Genomic DNA, 16,304 nt, shown 5'->3' with positions numbered 1-16,304 from the left:
AGGATGATATAAGGATTGAAGGAAGATGGAATGTAGCACACGAGGAATGATCCTTGCTTGCACTGCCAATTTCGCGGCCCGCTCCCGCCATGACTCCGTTCCCCCGTCTTCTTTCAACATCAGCTACGCATGTCTTCGTGCTACACATCCTCTACTGAGTCGTCCTGCATCTCGAACAGAATCATTGGCTTGCGCTGACCAATTCCTCCAACTTGTGCATTTCTAATGGCCTCCAAAACCTCATTGGCTCCGTTTTCACCGCTCCAGCGAACGTCTGTGAAACCCAGTGGCGGCAGAAGGATCTCGCCGTCATTGAACAGTTGCACGAGCCAGTCGCACAAGGCTTGCTGCTGGTCCAAGGATCGCGATGATAGCTGAGCAGAGCCTCGGAAAGCCCGCAAGACGATCTGTCTCCCAAATATGTCGTTAGGCTCCAGATCCAGCGTCTCTTGGCTACCGCCCAGAAAGCCAAGCTGTACATACGTTCCGCCGGCGGTTAGGGCCTTCATCAGGGCACGTCCGGAATGACCGAAGACTGAGTCAACCGCCAGAGCGATTTTCTTGTTCTCCAGGATCGAAGAACTATTGTGGAGCAGATCGCTCTCTGTGACCACAGTGTCTGCACCAAGCTGATGCAGAGCCGTTTGAATCATGATCCTACTTGCCTGATCGCGATCTCGAATGACATTGATTGTCTTGAGACCGCGCCTGCGGGCGAACTGTATCACCATCTGAGCCACGACAGATGTCCCGGCATTCTGGATGATGTACTCTCCGGGTCGCAGCGTTGCCATATCTTCAACAAGAAAATAGGCGGGCATGACCGACACGCGTAGGATGGCTGCAAACCGGAGGTCGTTGATACGAGGGATCTTTTGAAGTTCGGAACGCTGAAAGTTGGCGTAAGTTCGCCACGTGCCGAGTCCAAATTTAGATGGCAGCACCAGGTCGCCGGTGTGCAGGTCGTCGACCTGTGCTCCGACAGCAAGGACTTCGGCTACACCATCATAACCAAGAATTTCTTCGTCCATATGCTTGTAGATCGGTTTGACGGGATAATGGCCGCCAATAACGAGCTTGTCCAAAGGATGAATCGGCGCCATCAGCAATCGACATTGGATCTCTGAAGCGCTAGGGCTGGGGGACTCCTGCTGTCGAAACTGAATTGAGCTGCTGCCTACTCCGGCATTCTCCATGGTCTCGTTTGATCGGGTAATCAATTGTGCCGTCGGCATGCTGCGGGAAATCGTGGACATCGTTAAGAGAAGATCTTGTTGGGTTGGCGTTGCTCATGCAATTAGACGTCGTGAACATCTGGTATCTTATAGAGCCGGAGCTCTTGCCATTTCAGGTCGTGAGAGCCCTGGCAGAGGGTCATAAGCTGAGAGATGTGACCAAGACCACGTGGTAAGTCAGACGACGGGACCTAGCCACAGCCCACCTGTAGCCCTGCACGCCGGTCTGGTCAGACTCCAGCGTTCACACCGGTTCTAGGCTCACCGGCCATAATGTTGTATTGCGCTGAGGGATCACGTAGCAACAGGAGCGGCTGGATGGCTGGTGCGCGAAGCTTACCATTCCTCCAATTTCTATACAGAGAACCAACGGAATCTGGTAACAATGTGCTTGGCTATGTTCGACCTGGAGCGAAGCCATCGACTTCGCCTCGCTCCGAGAGGCCCTTTGCCATGTTGGTATGGCTCCTACTATCGCTCAGACCCGCCTGTCTAGACATGAGCAGTCATGACGGACTCGGGCTGGGCTGCCGGACACCCCGAGCATATACGATTTGGGATCAGGATCAACAGGCAGATTGAATCAGCTCGTCGTTGTGTGGAGAGGCTCAGCGAGATCATGAGAATACATATATCATACGATGAGTGCCCTCTAGCTGCCCACGCTAGAAGACAATTCAGTGCCTGAGCATCTTTGATAGCAAAAGCTTTGCATCTGCTACTCGTAACACATCTTTGCACTCGACAACACCGATCATGGGACGAATCGTACCGAAAAATTTGGCCTCGGGCGCCGTCAATTGGCCGGCCGACGGGCAAAAGTCCATGCTCGTGCATCGCCATATCCAAGAAAGAGCGGGGCTTGTTGCCGACAGCATAGCCATTGAATGTGAAGCTACTGGTCAGATGTCTTATCGGGAGTTGGAACGCCAGGCGAGTTCTGCTGCTGCGCAGTTGATCTGCGGTCGAGGTAGCATTGTGCCTATCAACATGTCTCGCACTTCGCACCTTGTGGTTGCCATGCTCGCAGTTCTCAAGACCGGCGCCGCATATACCTTATTATCCCCTGACGCCCCCGAGGAGCGCAACCGTATGATCGTGCGAGACACCAAAGCGCGATTTGTGCTCGTGGACAAGACCACAGCTGGTTTCATGCACGAGGAATGCGATGAGATTGACTTCGAAGCCCTTCCTCTGCAGTCGGACAGCATAGCTGGTCTTGATCAGTTTCATGCGGACTATCAGGCACCTTCAGACACTGCGTACGTCATCTACACATCTGGTACTTCTGGAAAGCCCAAAGGTGTACTTGTCTCGCACTTTGCTGCTTGCACCGGTCTGCTTTCAATGCCTTTGCTCGAGTCATCGAAGAATCACAAAAGTCTCCTGCTTCATTCTCCGAGCTTCAGCGCAGCTCAGCGGACAATTCTGGGAACGATCATACGCGGCGGCACTTTATACGTGGCTAGCAAGACATCCATTACTGTCAATCTGAGCACAACAATCTCGAGACTGGCCCTTCGATCGTTGGAGATAACCCCTAGCCTCTTGAACATTTTGAAGCCCGAGCACTTGCCCAAATCTGTGAAACGCATCACTCTGGGTGGAGAGAAGATCAGCGATGCCATTGTCGACACGTGGGCGGGAAGGGTTGAGCTAGTCAGCGCCTACGGACTCAGCGAATGTACGCAGCTGAGCATGCGATCAACTCTCTCGAAGGGTAGACCAGGGTCCCTGTTGGGCTGGCCATCTGACAGCACAGTTCCATACATCCTGCAGCCAGGTAGTGACGAAGCCGTGCCGACAAATGTCCCGGGCGAACTTTGTCTTGGTGGAGATCAACTAGCCAACGGGTACTTGAATTTGCCAGACAAAACGAAAGAAGCATTTGTTTCCAACCCTTATGGACAAGGCCGCTTGTATCGCACTGGCGATATGGTCGTTCTAAGGCCAGATGGGTGCATGGAACTTCTAGGACGTATCGATCAGCAAACCAAGATCGAGGGACATCGCGTGGAGCCGGAAGAATCTCACAATTACATACAGCTCCACGGCGAAGTTATCAGCTCGGCTGTCGTATCTGTCACTGTCCAGGGTCAGAACGCCTTAGTCGCTGCCATTATCCCGGACCGCGATGTCAAGTGGTCGATGTTGGTACAGGAGCTGCGAACGATCCTTCGTAGCAAGCTGCCTTCGTACGCCATCCCGCAATACTGGCTTGAACTCCAAGCAATGCCTCTCAATGTCAATGGCAAGACTGATCTGGCCGCATTGAGGACACTTATTCAAACAAAAGGTACCAATGAGCTGGTGGCATTGGCGACGCACAAATCGGCTCCATCTTCCTTGCTGAACTGCCATCGTTCCGGACCAGGCTTTGAAGTTCTGCTGAAGATCCTCGCTGATGTTCTTCAACTATACCCAGAGCACGTAGATCTGACCAGTTCCTTTCAGGACCTGGGCGGCTCGTCTCTCAAGGCTATCTTTCTGGCTACGCGACTTCGAGAAGTGTCTCTTGACATTTCTGCCGCCGATATCTTGCAGTCTGACAGTCTTGATCAGCTGCTGGGGTGGCAAAAATTGATCGACCCGCAGAGCACCAAGGAATATGTGCCTTTTTCTCTCCTGCCAGAAGGCTTTGCACGGGATCCCGTCACATGGGACGATGCATATCCGGCCACCCCTCTTCAGACTGGCATTCTGGCCGACACCATGCTGGGTAATGCCAATCATTGGTACCAAAGAGTATATCGGTTGAACGGTGTCACTCCCACTCAGGTCACGCAAGCTCTCAACACGATCATAGCGCAACACGCGATCTTCCGCACTGGGTTCGTGCCGTGGAAGCGTAGCTTTGTTCAGGTAGTGAAGCGACGACAGCCTCTCAACGTATCACAATTTCGCGGTATAAGTCTAGAGCAAGCTCGTCAATCGCTTGCTGAGAGCACTTTGCCTATATCTGGTCCACTTGTCAAAGCAGCTTTCCTGGATGACGACCTTTTGATACTTGTCATGCATCATGCCCTGTTCGATTACTGGTCAAGCCAATTTCTTTTTCAGGATGCTATCTCGGTCCTGCAAGGCCAACAGCCACTAGCCAGGGTGCCGTTCAGCAAATTTGTGGCTCACATCAACTCAAACGATTTCAAATCGGATACGTTTTGGCAAGACTATCTCAAGAATGCGCCTGACACATACTTCCTGCTGAACGGCGATGAACTTAAGCCACAAAGGTTCGAAGCAGATATTGGAAACTTGCTCACAGAGTTCTGCCAGTCCACGGGTGCCACACTAGGTGCTTCTGTACTCGAAGCATGGGCAATGACTCTAATGAGGCTTCTTGGGTCAAAGGATGTCACTTTCTTGAGTGCAATGTCTGGAAGAGATGCGCCTGTGGAAGGAATCATGACACTGAACGGACCGACAATGAGCGTAGTTCCATTGAGAGTCAGGCACGACCCAAAAATTTCCGCAGCAATACGAGCCAGGAAGACGCAGGACAATCTCTGGACTTTGTCAGAGCACGGTCAATACGGACTTCGCCAAGCTCTTTCGGCAGCAGGAAAGTCCCCTGGTGCCTTCAACACGATGGTCAACATCTTAATCACACTGCAAGAGTTTTCCTTCGACACTCCGCTAGCTCCCGTTGTTTGGCACGAGGATAATTTTACACAGTAAGCCTGCCCATACTCTTGAAAACCACCGCTACTAACGATCTGTCAGATATATAACCCTTGAGATTGACGAAAGTAATCCCTCATGTGCGAAGTTGCTCGCTCCTGCTGGAATTGATCATGCCCAGGCGAAGAAAATTCTGGAGGCCTTTGTCGACGTCCTTCGGTCGATGCAGCTGGACAGTCTTAGTGACGCGGAAGCCGACCTAACTCCTGCAGACTCCGATTGTGATGAGTACATTGTGCTTCCGAGCGCTCAACCCGGCCCCGCACCCGAGTTTGGTCTTGCACACGCTGCCTTTGAGGATATCGCAGCTGAAAAGCCTTCAAAGGTCGCTGTGCGCCACAGCGATGGTCAAGAATGGACTTACGCTGAGATAAATGCAGCGTCCAACAAGTTCTGCAGATGGCTCACTGATCAGGGCGTCACGCCTGGTGAACTAATTCCACTGTATATGGAGAAGTCGAAGGACGTCCTCGTTGCCATACTCGGCATTCTGAAAGCTGGTGCAGCTTTTACACCTATGGATCCGGCCAACCCTCGCGAACGGAATGCCTTCATAGTCAAAGATGTCGCTGCTCGGCGCGCAGTCGCAGATACTACACACCAACAGGCATGTCACGATTTCGGCTGCGATGCTATCGTTCTGCCAGACCTGTACCTCGAACACTACTCGAGCGAAGACATCAGGGTTGCTGGTCTCTCGCCCAGCAGCACGGCTTACGCCATATACACATCAGGTTCTACGGGATTGCCCAAGGGTGTTCTGGTGCCTCACTCTGCAGTCGTGGCCGCTACTATAGGCATGATTCAAGCTACGAACGTCACCCCGGACTGGGTTGCACTCTGGGTGCTGAACTACGTGTTCGATGCTTCGTACTACGATGTGTTCACTATTTTCTCCGCAGGTGGCACGCTGTGCGTGGCACCGCAGGACGATATGCTCTCTAATCTTACCGGACACATCAACAGAATGAACATCAATCAGGTCATGCTCACGCCCACCATTACCAAATTGATCAGGAATGGGCCGGCTGATGTTCCCGGCCTCAAGGTCCTCAATGTTTGTGGAGAGAAGATCGACATGAACATTCTCTCTTGGGCGGAGAAAGTCGATGTATACAACGGCTATGGACCAACTGAGGCAACCATCTTGATGACAGTTTCTAAAGTCCAGCCGGGTGGTGATCTGAACAGTATAGGTTTCCCCATGCTGCACGTCCAGGCTCTCATCGTGCGACCAGACGCGACAAGCATTGAGCCGGTAGCCGATGGCGACGTCGGCGAGCTTTGCGTAGCTGGACCTCAGCTAGCCAATGGCTACCTCAATCGGGCTGAGCAGACCAGGTTGTCTTTCATTGAGCTTGCCAACGGCGAGCGATGGTATCGCACCGGAGACCTTGCATCGTGGGCTCACGATGGTTCCCTCACGTAAGGAAAGCCTCACTTGATCATTTGCACCCGCTGACACATGTTTCTGCAGCTGTTACGGACGAAAGGATAACCAAGTCAAGCTCAACGGCTTTCGCATTGAACTTGGTGAGATCGAAAATGCTATTGAGCGCACTGGTGAACTTGACGCCGTCGTTGTGACGGTTGCGGAACTCAGTCACAAACGACAGCTTGTCGCTTTCTGCATCTTCAAAGGCGATAGAGAAGCTGGCTTGCCAACCCTGCTAGGCGCCGAACAGCGTCTGGACGCCATCAAAGGTCTGGCGCAAAGCTTGGAAGCGGGCACCTTGTCCCATTACATGATGCCAGCTTTATTCCTGCCATACACGGCCTTCCCAACCCTGCCTTCTGGTAAGGCAAACAGGAAGCAACTCACAGCATATGCAGAAGCACTCGACAAGACACAAGCGGCATCGTACAGCCCACAAAGTGTACCGAAGTCGCAATTTCTATCCGCTTCCACTGCCGAGGAGATTGTTCTTCAGCAAGCATGGGCGGCAGTGCTTGACAGTCCTGTAAGCTCTATTGGCGCCAACTCAGACTTCCTCGCTTTTGGGGGCGACTCCATCGCCGCCATTAACGTTGCGTCGGAATGCCGAAGAACGGGTTACAGTGTCTCTGTTGCCAAGATTCTTGCGAATCCACTTCTGGCCGACCAAGCTCGACATCTGAATCTTTTGGTTGCCAATGCTTTGACTGAGAGGACAAAAGTCTTCGAGATACCAGCACTGGTCAAGTACGCCATTGAGGAAGCGGATCTCAACTATGAAGGCGATGTGGAGGATGTCTATCCCTGTGGTCCTGGCCAGTCAGAATTCCTTTCCCGAGGCTTCGAAGCTGAACAATACTGGAACCTTGTCGTGTGCCGTGATCTTCCTTCTGATTTCGATCTGGAGCACTGGCTGCGCGTGACACAGAGCCTTACAGCGCGCAACCAGATACTGCGGGCCACGTACTGCCCAGCGTCTTCAGCTCACGGAACGAAATGGTATCAAGTAAGTGATGTTCGTTAAAATTACAGCATGTTTGCAGTCAGCTAAATGATGTTGCAGATCATATTGAAAACTTCCACGCTTGACTGGAGCGCGACCACGTATGGCTCAGAGGACGAAAAGCATGCCCTCATTGACGACTTGCGCAAGAGTGACTTCACTGTGGGCAAAGCTATGATCGCTTATAAGCTGCTCGTGCACAGCTCGACGGGCCGACTGTCACTCTGCATCAAAGTCAGCCATGGATCTTACGACGGAACGTTGCTTCGAATCTTTGATGAGCAATTTACAGCATTGGCACGCAATGATCCTGTGCATCCTGGCGTCAATCCATTCAGGAACTATATTGAATGGGTAACACAGCAAGATCGCAACAGAAGTCTGGGCTATTGGAAGCAGATGCTCCAAGACTACACGCCAAAATCAGGTTTACCAGACCGACTCGCCACAGACAGCAAAGGCTTCGCCACTATCGCCGCCGATGTCGATGCCATCGCTCTGCGATTTGGTGTCACAGCATCTACCGTCTTCCAAGCAGTCAACGCTCTGGTCGTCGCCAACATCACATCTTCACACGACGTCTTGGTCGATGACCTGATTACTGGTCGTAATGCTGACATCGCAAACCCGCAAACCGTCAATGGTACCTGTGCAAACTTCTTGCCCTTCCGCTCGCAACTGAGCGCATCGACCACTATCGCGAAATTTCTCAAGACAACACAGTCCGATTTCTGGGATACTACAGAGCACGGAAACGTCAATCTGGATGATATCTACGAAGGCACCCTTGGCTGGGATCGAGCGAACAAAGGCGGCATGGCCAAGATGCTCTATTGCTACCAGCCTTTCGAACCTGCCCCAGCTGGCTCGGACGTGAACCATATGCGATGGATCGTTATGGCACAAAGCCAAGTCTTCATGACCTTCAATTATGCCCTGTACGTGGAAGTGCAGAAGACAGCGGCCGGTGGTCATCGGATCAAGCTGGAGTGGGATAGTCGAGCTCTCGGAGCTAATGTGGTGGAGAGGGTGGGTGGTCTGTTCAACGAAGTTCTTGCGGAACTCACGTCTGCTGAGGGAGATGCGAAGTTGTCTGCGCTCAACGGAGCGCTGGCAGGACTATAATGGTCTAGCACAACCAGGGTTCCAATGATGGCGATGGGTGGGCATTTGCAGCGTTGATAAAGGTGTGGCGAGGCAACAATTTCTTGATTAGATAGCGGGTTTCATAGACGCGTGGTGCGATATATACTGTTCACATTGCACATTGCGAAACGATGCCTTCTTGAGATTTGCTCGGGATGTATTCACCACAGTGGCGCCAGCGCATATAGTACTCCGCCTTGTCTCTGAAGATGCACTTCCATTACTTGACTACCTCAGATACCACTTGTTCTGATTCCTTCTCGATCCGCAACTCGAACATCATGCCGACGGGAGACTGGTACATCGACGGGCAGCTGGTTCCATCGAATTGGGTGACCCGTCGAGACCCAAACTATGTCCCTTTCCAAAGCGTAAGCACTGCCATGCACAAATGTGACACTTCCTTCTCGATCTGACCCATAACAGCTATGGTATTCCGATCTAGCTTATCCACAGGGCGCCAACTATCCTCAGTATGGCGACTGGTCAAGTGAAGACCATAGCATGATGCCAATGTTCGTGCCTGATTACCCCTATCGGACTTGGGGTTTCGATAATGGAAATATGTACGCTGTAGAGAATCCGTGGTTTTTGAACCATGAGTACGAGTGGGATCAATGGTGGCCTTTGCCGGAGGGTAGGAGATAGCGACATGGCTTGCTAAAAGCAACTTGTTTAATGTGATTGAGTATGCCCTGGATTCTTCTTGCTGTTGGTATCATGCCAATCCGCAATATTCTATAGCCAAGTGGTACAACTTCTGGGGATTTCGGCGAGCACTGTCGCTCAGGTGTTCAACCTCCGCACAAAGTCCAGCGCGACAAATGATATGCAGGTAGTAGTAACTCTTGTGAAGGTGTTTCAATCTTTTCTTGTGGTTATCATTCACTGCATTCACGTCAATTAGAGATGATCTATATTGCTCCCTCTATCGATGATAGATATGGGAGTGCCACGCACAACGTTCACTGCAGTTTGTGGTCCGCTGCGAACATATATCATGTCCCTGCCCTGTTCTAGTATTCAAAAAAAAAAAACAGCAGCAACAAAGACGGTGACCGAGCTGAGCATCCCTGCATCTACCCGCATCGTTGCACCTTAACCAGCAGAAACCTCTCTCCAGGATCATGCCTAGCGGAGAGTGGTACATAAACGGGACTTATGTACCAACCCATTTAGTTGCTCGACGGGATCCCGATTACGTGCCCTTCCAAAGTGTACATTCTCTCAAGACTTGCAGCATCTTGGTACTTGATGACTGACTCGGATCATAGCTTCACGGCGATTGGGGGTACCCACAAGGCACAAACTATCCGCAATATGACATGTGGCCACCAGAAGACTACGCCTCTCCTTGGGCACAACAGTGGCCTGGTGACTGTTGGACGTTCTGGAACGGTGAGATGTATCCCATGAATCATCATCAATGGTTTTGGAGGTTCGATACGGATGGTAGCTGGGCCCCTGGAAGAGTGGGCAACCCGACGGGTTACTTCCGGCCAGAACTCCGCAGGTGGCAGTACGACAGGCGCTAGCCGGCAATGATTGAACTCTACGAGGCAGGCGTACGACACTGTGATGGATGCTCTTTGCCAAATCTTGATATTCTCCCGACTTGGTGCGCCCCCTTTGTGCATTTATAGGTGTAAGTTAACCGTTCGTAGCATCTGAAAATCGCCACCAAGTTGAAGGGCCATCGAGCTCACCGGCGACGTCACTCTCACATGTTCCAGTCGAAATGCATGTCTGACGCAGCGCAGACTGAATTCTACTTGTCGTGGACAGACGATCTGCGCATCTTTTGCAGGTATCCTGTATTCGTACCAGCCACCTTGTTACCCTCAGAAGAGTACAAGCAGAAGGGAAGTACGATCGCCCCATCTTCCCAACATGGAGAGAGGCTGAGCTAGCCCCTCGCAAGGCTTCTTGGCGTTCATGCCGAGAGCTTGCTTGAAGAAGAGCTAACTAGTCGTAACATTGCCTTAACGGGAGGCTTGCAACGATCCGAACTTGCGGGGAGAGCTGGGCAGTCCTGCTTCTCGCAGATCTTGCAACAAGAGAGGCCAGAACGATCGTCCAGCTGACCGGTGATATCTCTCACAATTCGTAGTTGGAGTATGGTACAGTGTAGGTAATGTACGGACTGTTCTCCGCAGAGACGGTTATCACAGCCCAGCATCTTTAGGAGGATATCTCATAGTCGAACCAGCCAAATGAGGATCACTGTTGAACCTCCAAGCACGATTGATCACTAGACTGTTGTTTCAGCATTTGATGCTACTTGACCCTTCTTTGGAAGTTCCGTGTCATGACGCTGCTACAGTATCTTGTAGACGAGTGCAAGCCAACACTGAAGTCATCTCTTCTGTCGAAGCATCTTCAAGAATGGAGATGGGGCGCTCGAAACCAGTGCGAAGCTTCGAGGTATATATGGCGATTGGCTGGTTGGAGTAGAGCTAGTCATAGAAGCAACGCCTTGGCGGGACGCTACAGCGAGTTGCCACTTGTGGAGGGCGGATTGAACTGATCTACCACTCCTTGGTATTCGTATTCCGGAAAAGACTCCGACGACTCTGTAGACCTTTGGTGGTTGTCGCACGATAGAGACTTCCACGAGTAGGATGTACAGGACGGGCGACGTTGATCAAACCGGGTGTGCCGTCCCGACTGCGGCTCGAGTGAGGTCTGCTTAGAGTTGTTCTATTTGTGGGTTCGGTATACCGACCACAGACGGCATGTTGCAGATTGGGAAGATTGTGCAAGGCACGAATAAGGTCAAGTGAAGACTGACTCGAGCGGGCCGTCTTCCGCCTCGGTCCGCCCAGCTCCCCGTCGGCACTCTGACGAAAGAAGGAGTGAAGAAGGGCCGTCCTCTACACAACGCAGCAGTCGCCCGATACGAGCGGTGCTCTCGGTGCATCTTGGCTGCACGCCACCGCTGCATGCGAAGTCATAACCATACAGAAGGACAAGCACTCGGCACTCACTCACGAATCGCGCAATAATTCTCCGCATTTCTGCAAGACATAAAGATGAACAGTAAGGATGTGCCTGGGGCGGTGGAGAACTCTCGCGCCTCTCTTCAGGCACAATGCTCGCATTCGCTCCCTTGCTCCTCCTCGCTTTCGTCTTTCCATCCTCCGTGTTGGGAGAGGCTTTACCTCAAAGCAGCATCACCACGGCCGCTCCGCCGCAATGCGCCCTAGAATGCGGTGTCAAGATACTCACGGAATTTCAATGTCTGCCCCAGAACTCATGCTACTGCAACGATGTGGTGATGAGCCAGGCTCTGACGGACTGTGTGACTTCGACCTGTGCCTTTGCAGACCAGCTCAAAGCGGCCAAGTACCGAGCCGACGCTTGTAACAAACCGATCAGGAATCGATCTCACTATACCAGACATGCGGCGCCTATCCTGTTCTCCTTGGCCATGGCCTTTGTGATCGCTCGCATGCTCTCACGCTGCCCGGCCTTGTCAGGCGCCGGCTACAAAGCGGACGATTACATTGTCGCGCTACTTATCATTCCCACGATCGCCATGTTTGTTGTGTCACAATACACTGTCAAGAACGGGTCTGGGCAGGATTTGTACGAATTGTCACCATTACAGATCAAGACATATCTAAAGGTACCGAAAGCATTGGCCCCACAGACAACCATAAACATGCTAAATCATCATCAAATAGTGGTTCCTGGCTGGCCAAGTCGCGCTCTTCATGGTCATCTTCGGCACCAAACTTAGCTTGGTCTGCTTGTATCTGCGTATTTGGCCCCCATTCGACGGTCGGACCTGGTTCCATTTCACCTGCTACGGCCTGGCGGCGATGTTGTCCGTTGCAATCATTGTCTCATGTACCACTGTGACTCTGGCATGCCGACCTATCGCTGCGTACTGGGACCTCACGCTCCGGCCGCAGGCAACGTGCTTGAATTCGACAGGACTTCATTATGGGTTCGCTTCTGTCAATCTGGTCCTCGATCTGGCCGTTCTGATTATGCCAATATCACGAATTATGAAACTCCGCGTATCAGGTCCTCGCAAGTTGGGGTATGTATCGCTTTCTCCCCAGTGTGACATATCTCGACCAAAAGACCTCGACTAATTTTCTCGCTCTAGCTTACTCGCAACCTTCGCAATCGGCGCTTTAGTCACCGCATGCAGCGTAGTCCGCATTGTCCTCCTCAAGCAGACCGAAAACACGACAAACCCCACCTACGACTTCTCTCCAGCTGGACTACTAGGCGTGGTCGAACTCAATGCTTCGATCATCACATGCTGCATGCCGGCAACGGCAGGACTGGCAAGACGCCTTTGGGGCAAGGGCATACAACCACTCTGGACATCATTGCACTCCCAGAGATCCACAGCCGATCAGCTTGTGAGCAATACCAGTACAGTCGACTCGTCCACGACCTGGAACACAGAAAAGTCAAACTATGTGAGGTACATCGCACCCAATGTTCCCAGCCCGACGGCCTATCCCGCAGGAAGTTATTAGGTCCAGCTTTGATTGAACTGGATATCATGTAGTTTGCAGCTTTGCTGCCGATCTCAACAGTTTGCAGGACAAGGGCGGCAGCGTTATTGCCAGATACCAACAGTACATCGACAGGAAACAACAGCACGTCGAGAGCAGATAACAGTATATTCAAACGAATTATGACATTTCTTCTCCAATCAAATACGCTCCAGCTTCGTTCAGCGCAAGTGGTAGCGGAAGTCTCACTCACTCATTCGCACCGAACATAACACTTGATATAACACAAGGAAAGTAGCGACATCGTGAAATATGCATCGATTCGAAAACACGCTCTCTAATGTCTGCGCTGCCGTAAAATGTGCAAGACCTAAGGTACATACAACCTTGAATACGCCGCGATATCTGTGCGACAGCAAATGCACTTTGTATAGTTCCTCGCCGCTAAGCCAACACGACAATCGTCGCACATACTCAAACATCCGCAAGGCCATACCAGTATCGTGCGAGGAGAACACTGGCACACCACGCACTGCGGTCCGCCCTCGCCCATGCCCTCCGCACCCGCTTCCCAGGTGCCAGCACGTTTCGCCCGAGCTTTGGCTTTCGAACGTTGGGAAAGGATGAAGTGTTCGAGATCTCGCTCTTCGTCCTCTGCATTGGATAAGGAGGGAAAAGTGCCTTCTCTGGCTGATGAACTGCTGCGCAAGCCGCTGAGGAGCTCTGCACGAGTGCGGTCCTGATTCCGACGGTACTGACTCCGCGTCATGGGACGATCAGACTGCAAGCTGTATGACAATAGCCTGGCCTCTTCTCGATCAGTCGAGCTTTGCGGGTTGAGCAACCTCGAAAGCGAGCTTAGATCAACGCCGCCATCCGTCGTGACAGAAGACTCCCTGCTGAACCGGCCGCCGTATGGATCCTTTTGAGTAGGAGTCCTCCTCCCACTATCCGATTCATCTTCGCCATTAGTGCTAGCATTCGTGCTCATAGATATTACGCTCGTGACATCATCATCGTCAGCCACGCTAGCGGCATAGTCTCCGCTAGCATCGAGCTCGCCGTACCAGCCTCCACCTCTCCACCACTTGTAGAGATCGTTGCTGAGGTGCTGTTCGTCCTCGTATATGCCTCTTCGCATCATCATACGTCTGGTTTCCACTTCAACGTCGACATTGTTGTCCAGTGGCAGTTTCAGGCTACCGTCATCGCCCAGCACGTAGAAATCTAAGGGGTCCGACCGCTTGCTGCGAAAATGTGCCGAAGGTTTTCGTTGGCCCTCTGCGATGCCTGCAACTTTGAGCAGCCATGAAGGCCGACGCTCAATGCCTAGCTTGCGCAGCAAGCTCAGCAAGATATGTGCTTGAAGGCTGAGTGTGAGGCCCATTATTCCGGCAATGAAATCGAAAGTCAATTGCATGCGGCTTCTACGCTGTGTTATGCCCAATCCGGTGTCCATTTCGGCGGCGTTCTGTTTCTCGGCTCCAGTCTTTGCAGGCTTCGACTTGCGCTCTCGCGCATACGGCGATTGGCTAATCGCAAGATTCTGATGATCAACGAAGTTGACGCCCCTAGCAATACCAGAGTCGAGAAGCTCTGAAGGCACAGCTGGAGTAGCGCGTCGATCCATTTCCGATGCTAACTCATCGATGCGCTTTTGCTCGAGCCAAGTCATAGGCGCAATATGGATGCGGCTGCCTTCATTCAGGTAGACTGCTTCACTAGCTGCAGTCAATACATTGAAGCCAATTTTGAGTAGCATGGTATAGACATCCTCCGACATCTGTATGCGAATTGCCGAGCTCTGCGAGAATTGAACATTGGCCTGGAGATTGTTATATGCCCAGGCGAAGCGTTGCCGCAGAGAAAAATTCTCGGCTGTCTCGCGCGGAATGGAGAAAGCAGTCACTAAGAAAGCTACTCCATAGATAGCGCCACAGACCAAGATGCCAGTGAGTATTGTGATGTGAGGAACGAAGCCTACAAGCATGACCGTTGGGAATCTGAGGAAGCCGAGATCCGAGTCGTCGGCATCGCCAATGAGGATCTTGGTAAAACTCCAGATGAGAGCGGACATATAACAGCATGCCCAAACAGCCGTGTTCATGAGCCGTACTTTGTCTCGAATACCAGCGACAGCAAGGGAGGCACTGCTGATATGGCTGAAGCAGGATATCAGACATACCAGCAGAACTTCAGGAGGGACATTCAGTCGTTGCATGATTTCAGATCTGCTCAATAGAGGGCCAGAACTAGTTGTTGAGCCAGAACTTCCGCTCTTTGATAGGCCAAACACGCCGAACCCGAGTGCGCTACTGATCATGGCTTCGCATTCGGCAAATGCCAGAGAGTGCTCAAAAATCGTCATGCCCGTTTCCGGCTTGGGGATTCTGCCTTGCAAAGCGCATGCCAAGGTCTCGAAAAGCTGACTCGTACACAAGGTCAGGAAGAACCAGTAGAGCATGGACATGGATCCCCTCAAAGCACTCTTGTCATCGCCCATGCCAACCAGAGACATTGATCTGGCATGACAGCATTGAGCATCGTCTTGCCAGAACAGCAATGTGGAGCTTAAGCGATACAAGAAGCCTCCTTCCGCTGCGAAATCGATGGTGAGGTTCTTCAATGGATCGCCGTATCGTAGTTGCGGGAAGTCCGGAGAAGTCTGGCATCTTAGAGCCTGCAGGATGTGCAGCATCTGAGTCAGGAAAGCGAGGATTGGGACGAGGTACAGCGCAAGTCGCATGTGGAAGCGCAACCGCAGGTGCTCGCGGGATGAGGCATAGAATTGCGTGCGATTGAGCAACACGGCGGCGGTGAATGTCGTCAACGCCCATCGCGAAGTCATGTATGAGAAGATGCCTCCAAAGTTCTTCAGCTTTCCCATGCCAGCCGCAACTCCCATCAAGAACGAGCCCGACTCGTCGCTGCCCTGGGTGAAAGCATCCTTGAGTGAAGACTCCAATGCTGAGGCCGTCGTCTGCACAAAGGCAGTGCCGGCATTGGATATGGTGGAGTTGGCAATGGTATGGTGGGTGGTGGGATCGGGTATCATGCTGCCGCTCCAGATCTTGCCGGCGATGTTGTCCACAGCTTCGGGCATATGGTACAGGGCGAAGTTCCCGGCTCGCTGAGCAAGCCGCGGGACCACGAGCAGCAAGTCCATTGCCGACGGGATGTAGGAGACATTGTTGACCGCTTCCATCTCGTCTTTCGCTGCCTGATCGCTCCACAAAGAGTGGCCCAAGACGGCCTCGGGTGCTCGGACGCGGTCGCTATGTCGTGGCGGGCGGTGCGAGGAGGACGTGCGACATGGCTCTGACCAT

General features: G+C 52.3%; 5 protein-coding genes across 5 annotated transcripts; 3 read left to right on the top strand and 2 right to left on the bottom strand.

Annotated features, from left to right (window-relative positions):
- Positions 1-140: 140 nt before the first annotated feature.
- CKM354_000504200 (uncharacterized protein) lies at positions 141-1,256 on the bottom strand (the record flags this gene model as incomplete). The annotated part of the gene is made up of 1 exon (XM_044800298.1): positions 141-1,256. One exon carries the CDS (start codon positions 1,254-1,256, stop codon positions 141-143), a length of 1,116 nt encoding a protein of 371 aa, XP_044656233.1.
- Positions 1,257-1,991: 735 nt separating this feature from the next.
- Positions 1,992-8,479, top strand: CKM354_000504100 (uncharacterized protein; the record flags this gene model as incomplete). Its single annotated transcript, XM_044800297.1, has 4 exons — positions 1,992-4,909; positions 4,959-6,341; positions 6,394-7,357; positions 7,415-8,479. 4 exons carry the CDS (start codon positions 1,992-1,994, stop codon positions 8,477-8,479), a joined length of 6,330 nt encoding a protein of 2,109 aa, XP_044656232.1.
- Positions 8,480-8,781: 302 nt separating this feature from the next.
- On the top strand, positions 8,782-9,148 carry CKM354_000504000 (uncharacterized protein; the record flags this gene model as incomplete). The annotated part of the gene is made up of 2 exons (XM_044800296.1): positions 8,782-8,871; positions 8,927-9,148. The coding sequence occupies 2 exons, from the start codon at positions 8,782-8,784 to the stop codon at positions 9,146-9,148; spliced, it is 312 nt and encodes a 103-aa protein (XP_044656231.1).
- A 2,443-nt stretch (positions 9,149-11,591) lies between these two features.
- CKM354_000503900 (uncharacterized protein) lies at positions 11,592-12,999 on the top strand (the record flags this gene model as incomplete). Its single annotated transcript, XM_044800295.1, has 3 exons — positions 11,592-12,128; positions 12,187-12,548; positions 12,618-12,999. The coding sequence occupies 3 exons, from the start codon at positions 11,592-11,594 to the stop codon at positions 12,997-12,999; spliced, it is 1,281 nt and encodes a 426-aa protein (XP_044656230.1).
- Positions 13,000-13,348: 349 nt separating this feature from the next.
- On the bottom strand, positions 13,349-16,183 carry CKM354_000503800 (uncharacterized protein; the record flags this gene model as incomplete). Its single annotated transcript, XM_044800294.1, has 1 exon — positions 13,349-16,183. One exon carries the CDS (start codon positions 16,181-16,183, stop codon positions 13,349-13,351), a length of 2,835 nt encoding a protein of 944 aa, XP_044656229.1.
- Between the last annotated feature and the right edge of the window lie 121 nt (positions 16,184-16,304).

This window comes from Cercospora kikuchii (assembly GCF_019650295.1).
Source record: "Cercospora kikuchii DNA, contig_00003, whole genome shotgun sequence".
NCBI lineage: Eukaryota > Fungi > Ascomycota > Dothideomycetes > Mycosphaerellales > Mycosphaerellaceae > Cercospora > Cercospora kikuchii.
Note: the sequence above shows the minus strand (reverse complement) of the source record. Positions and strands in the feature narration are given on the sequence as shown.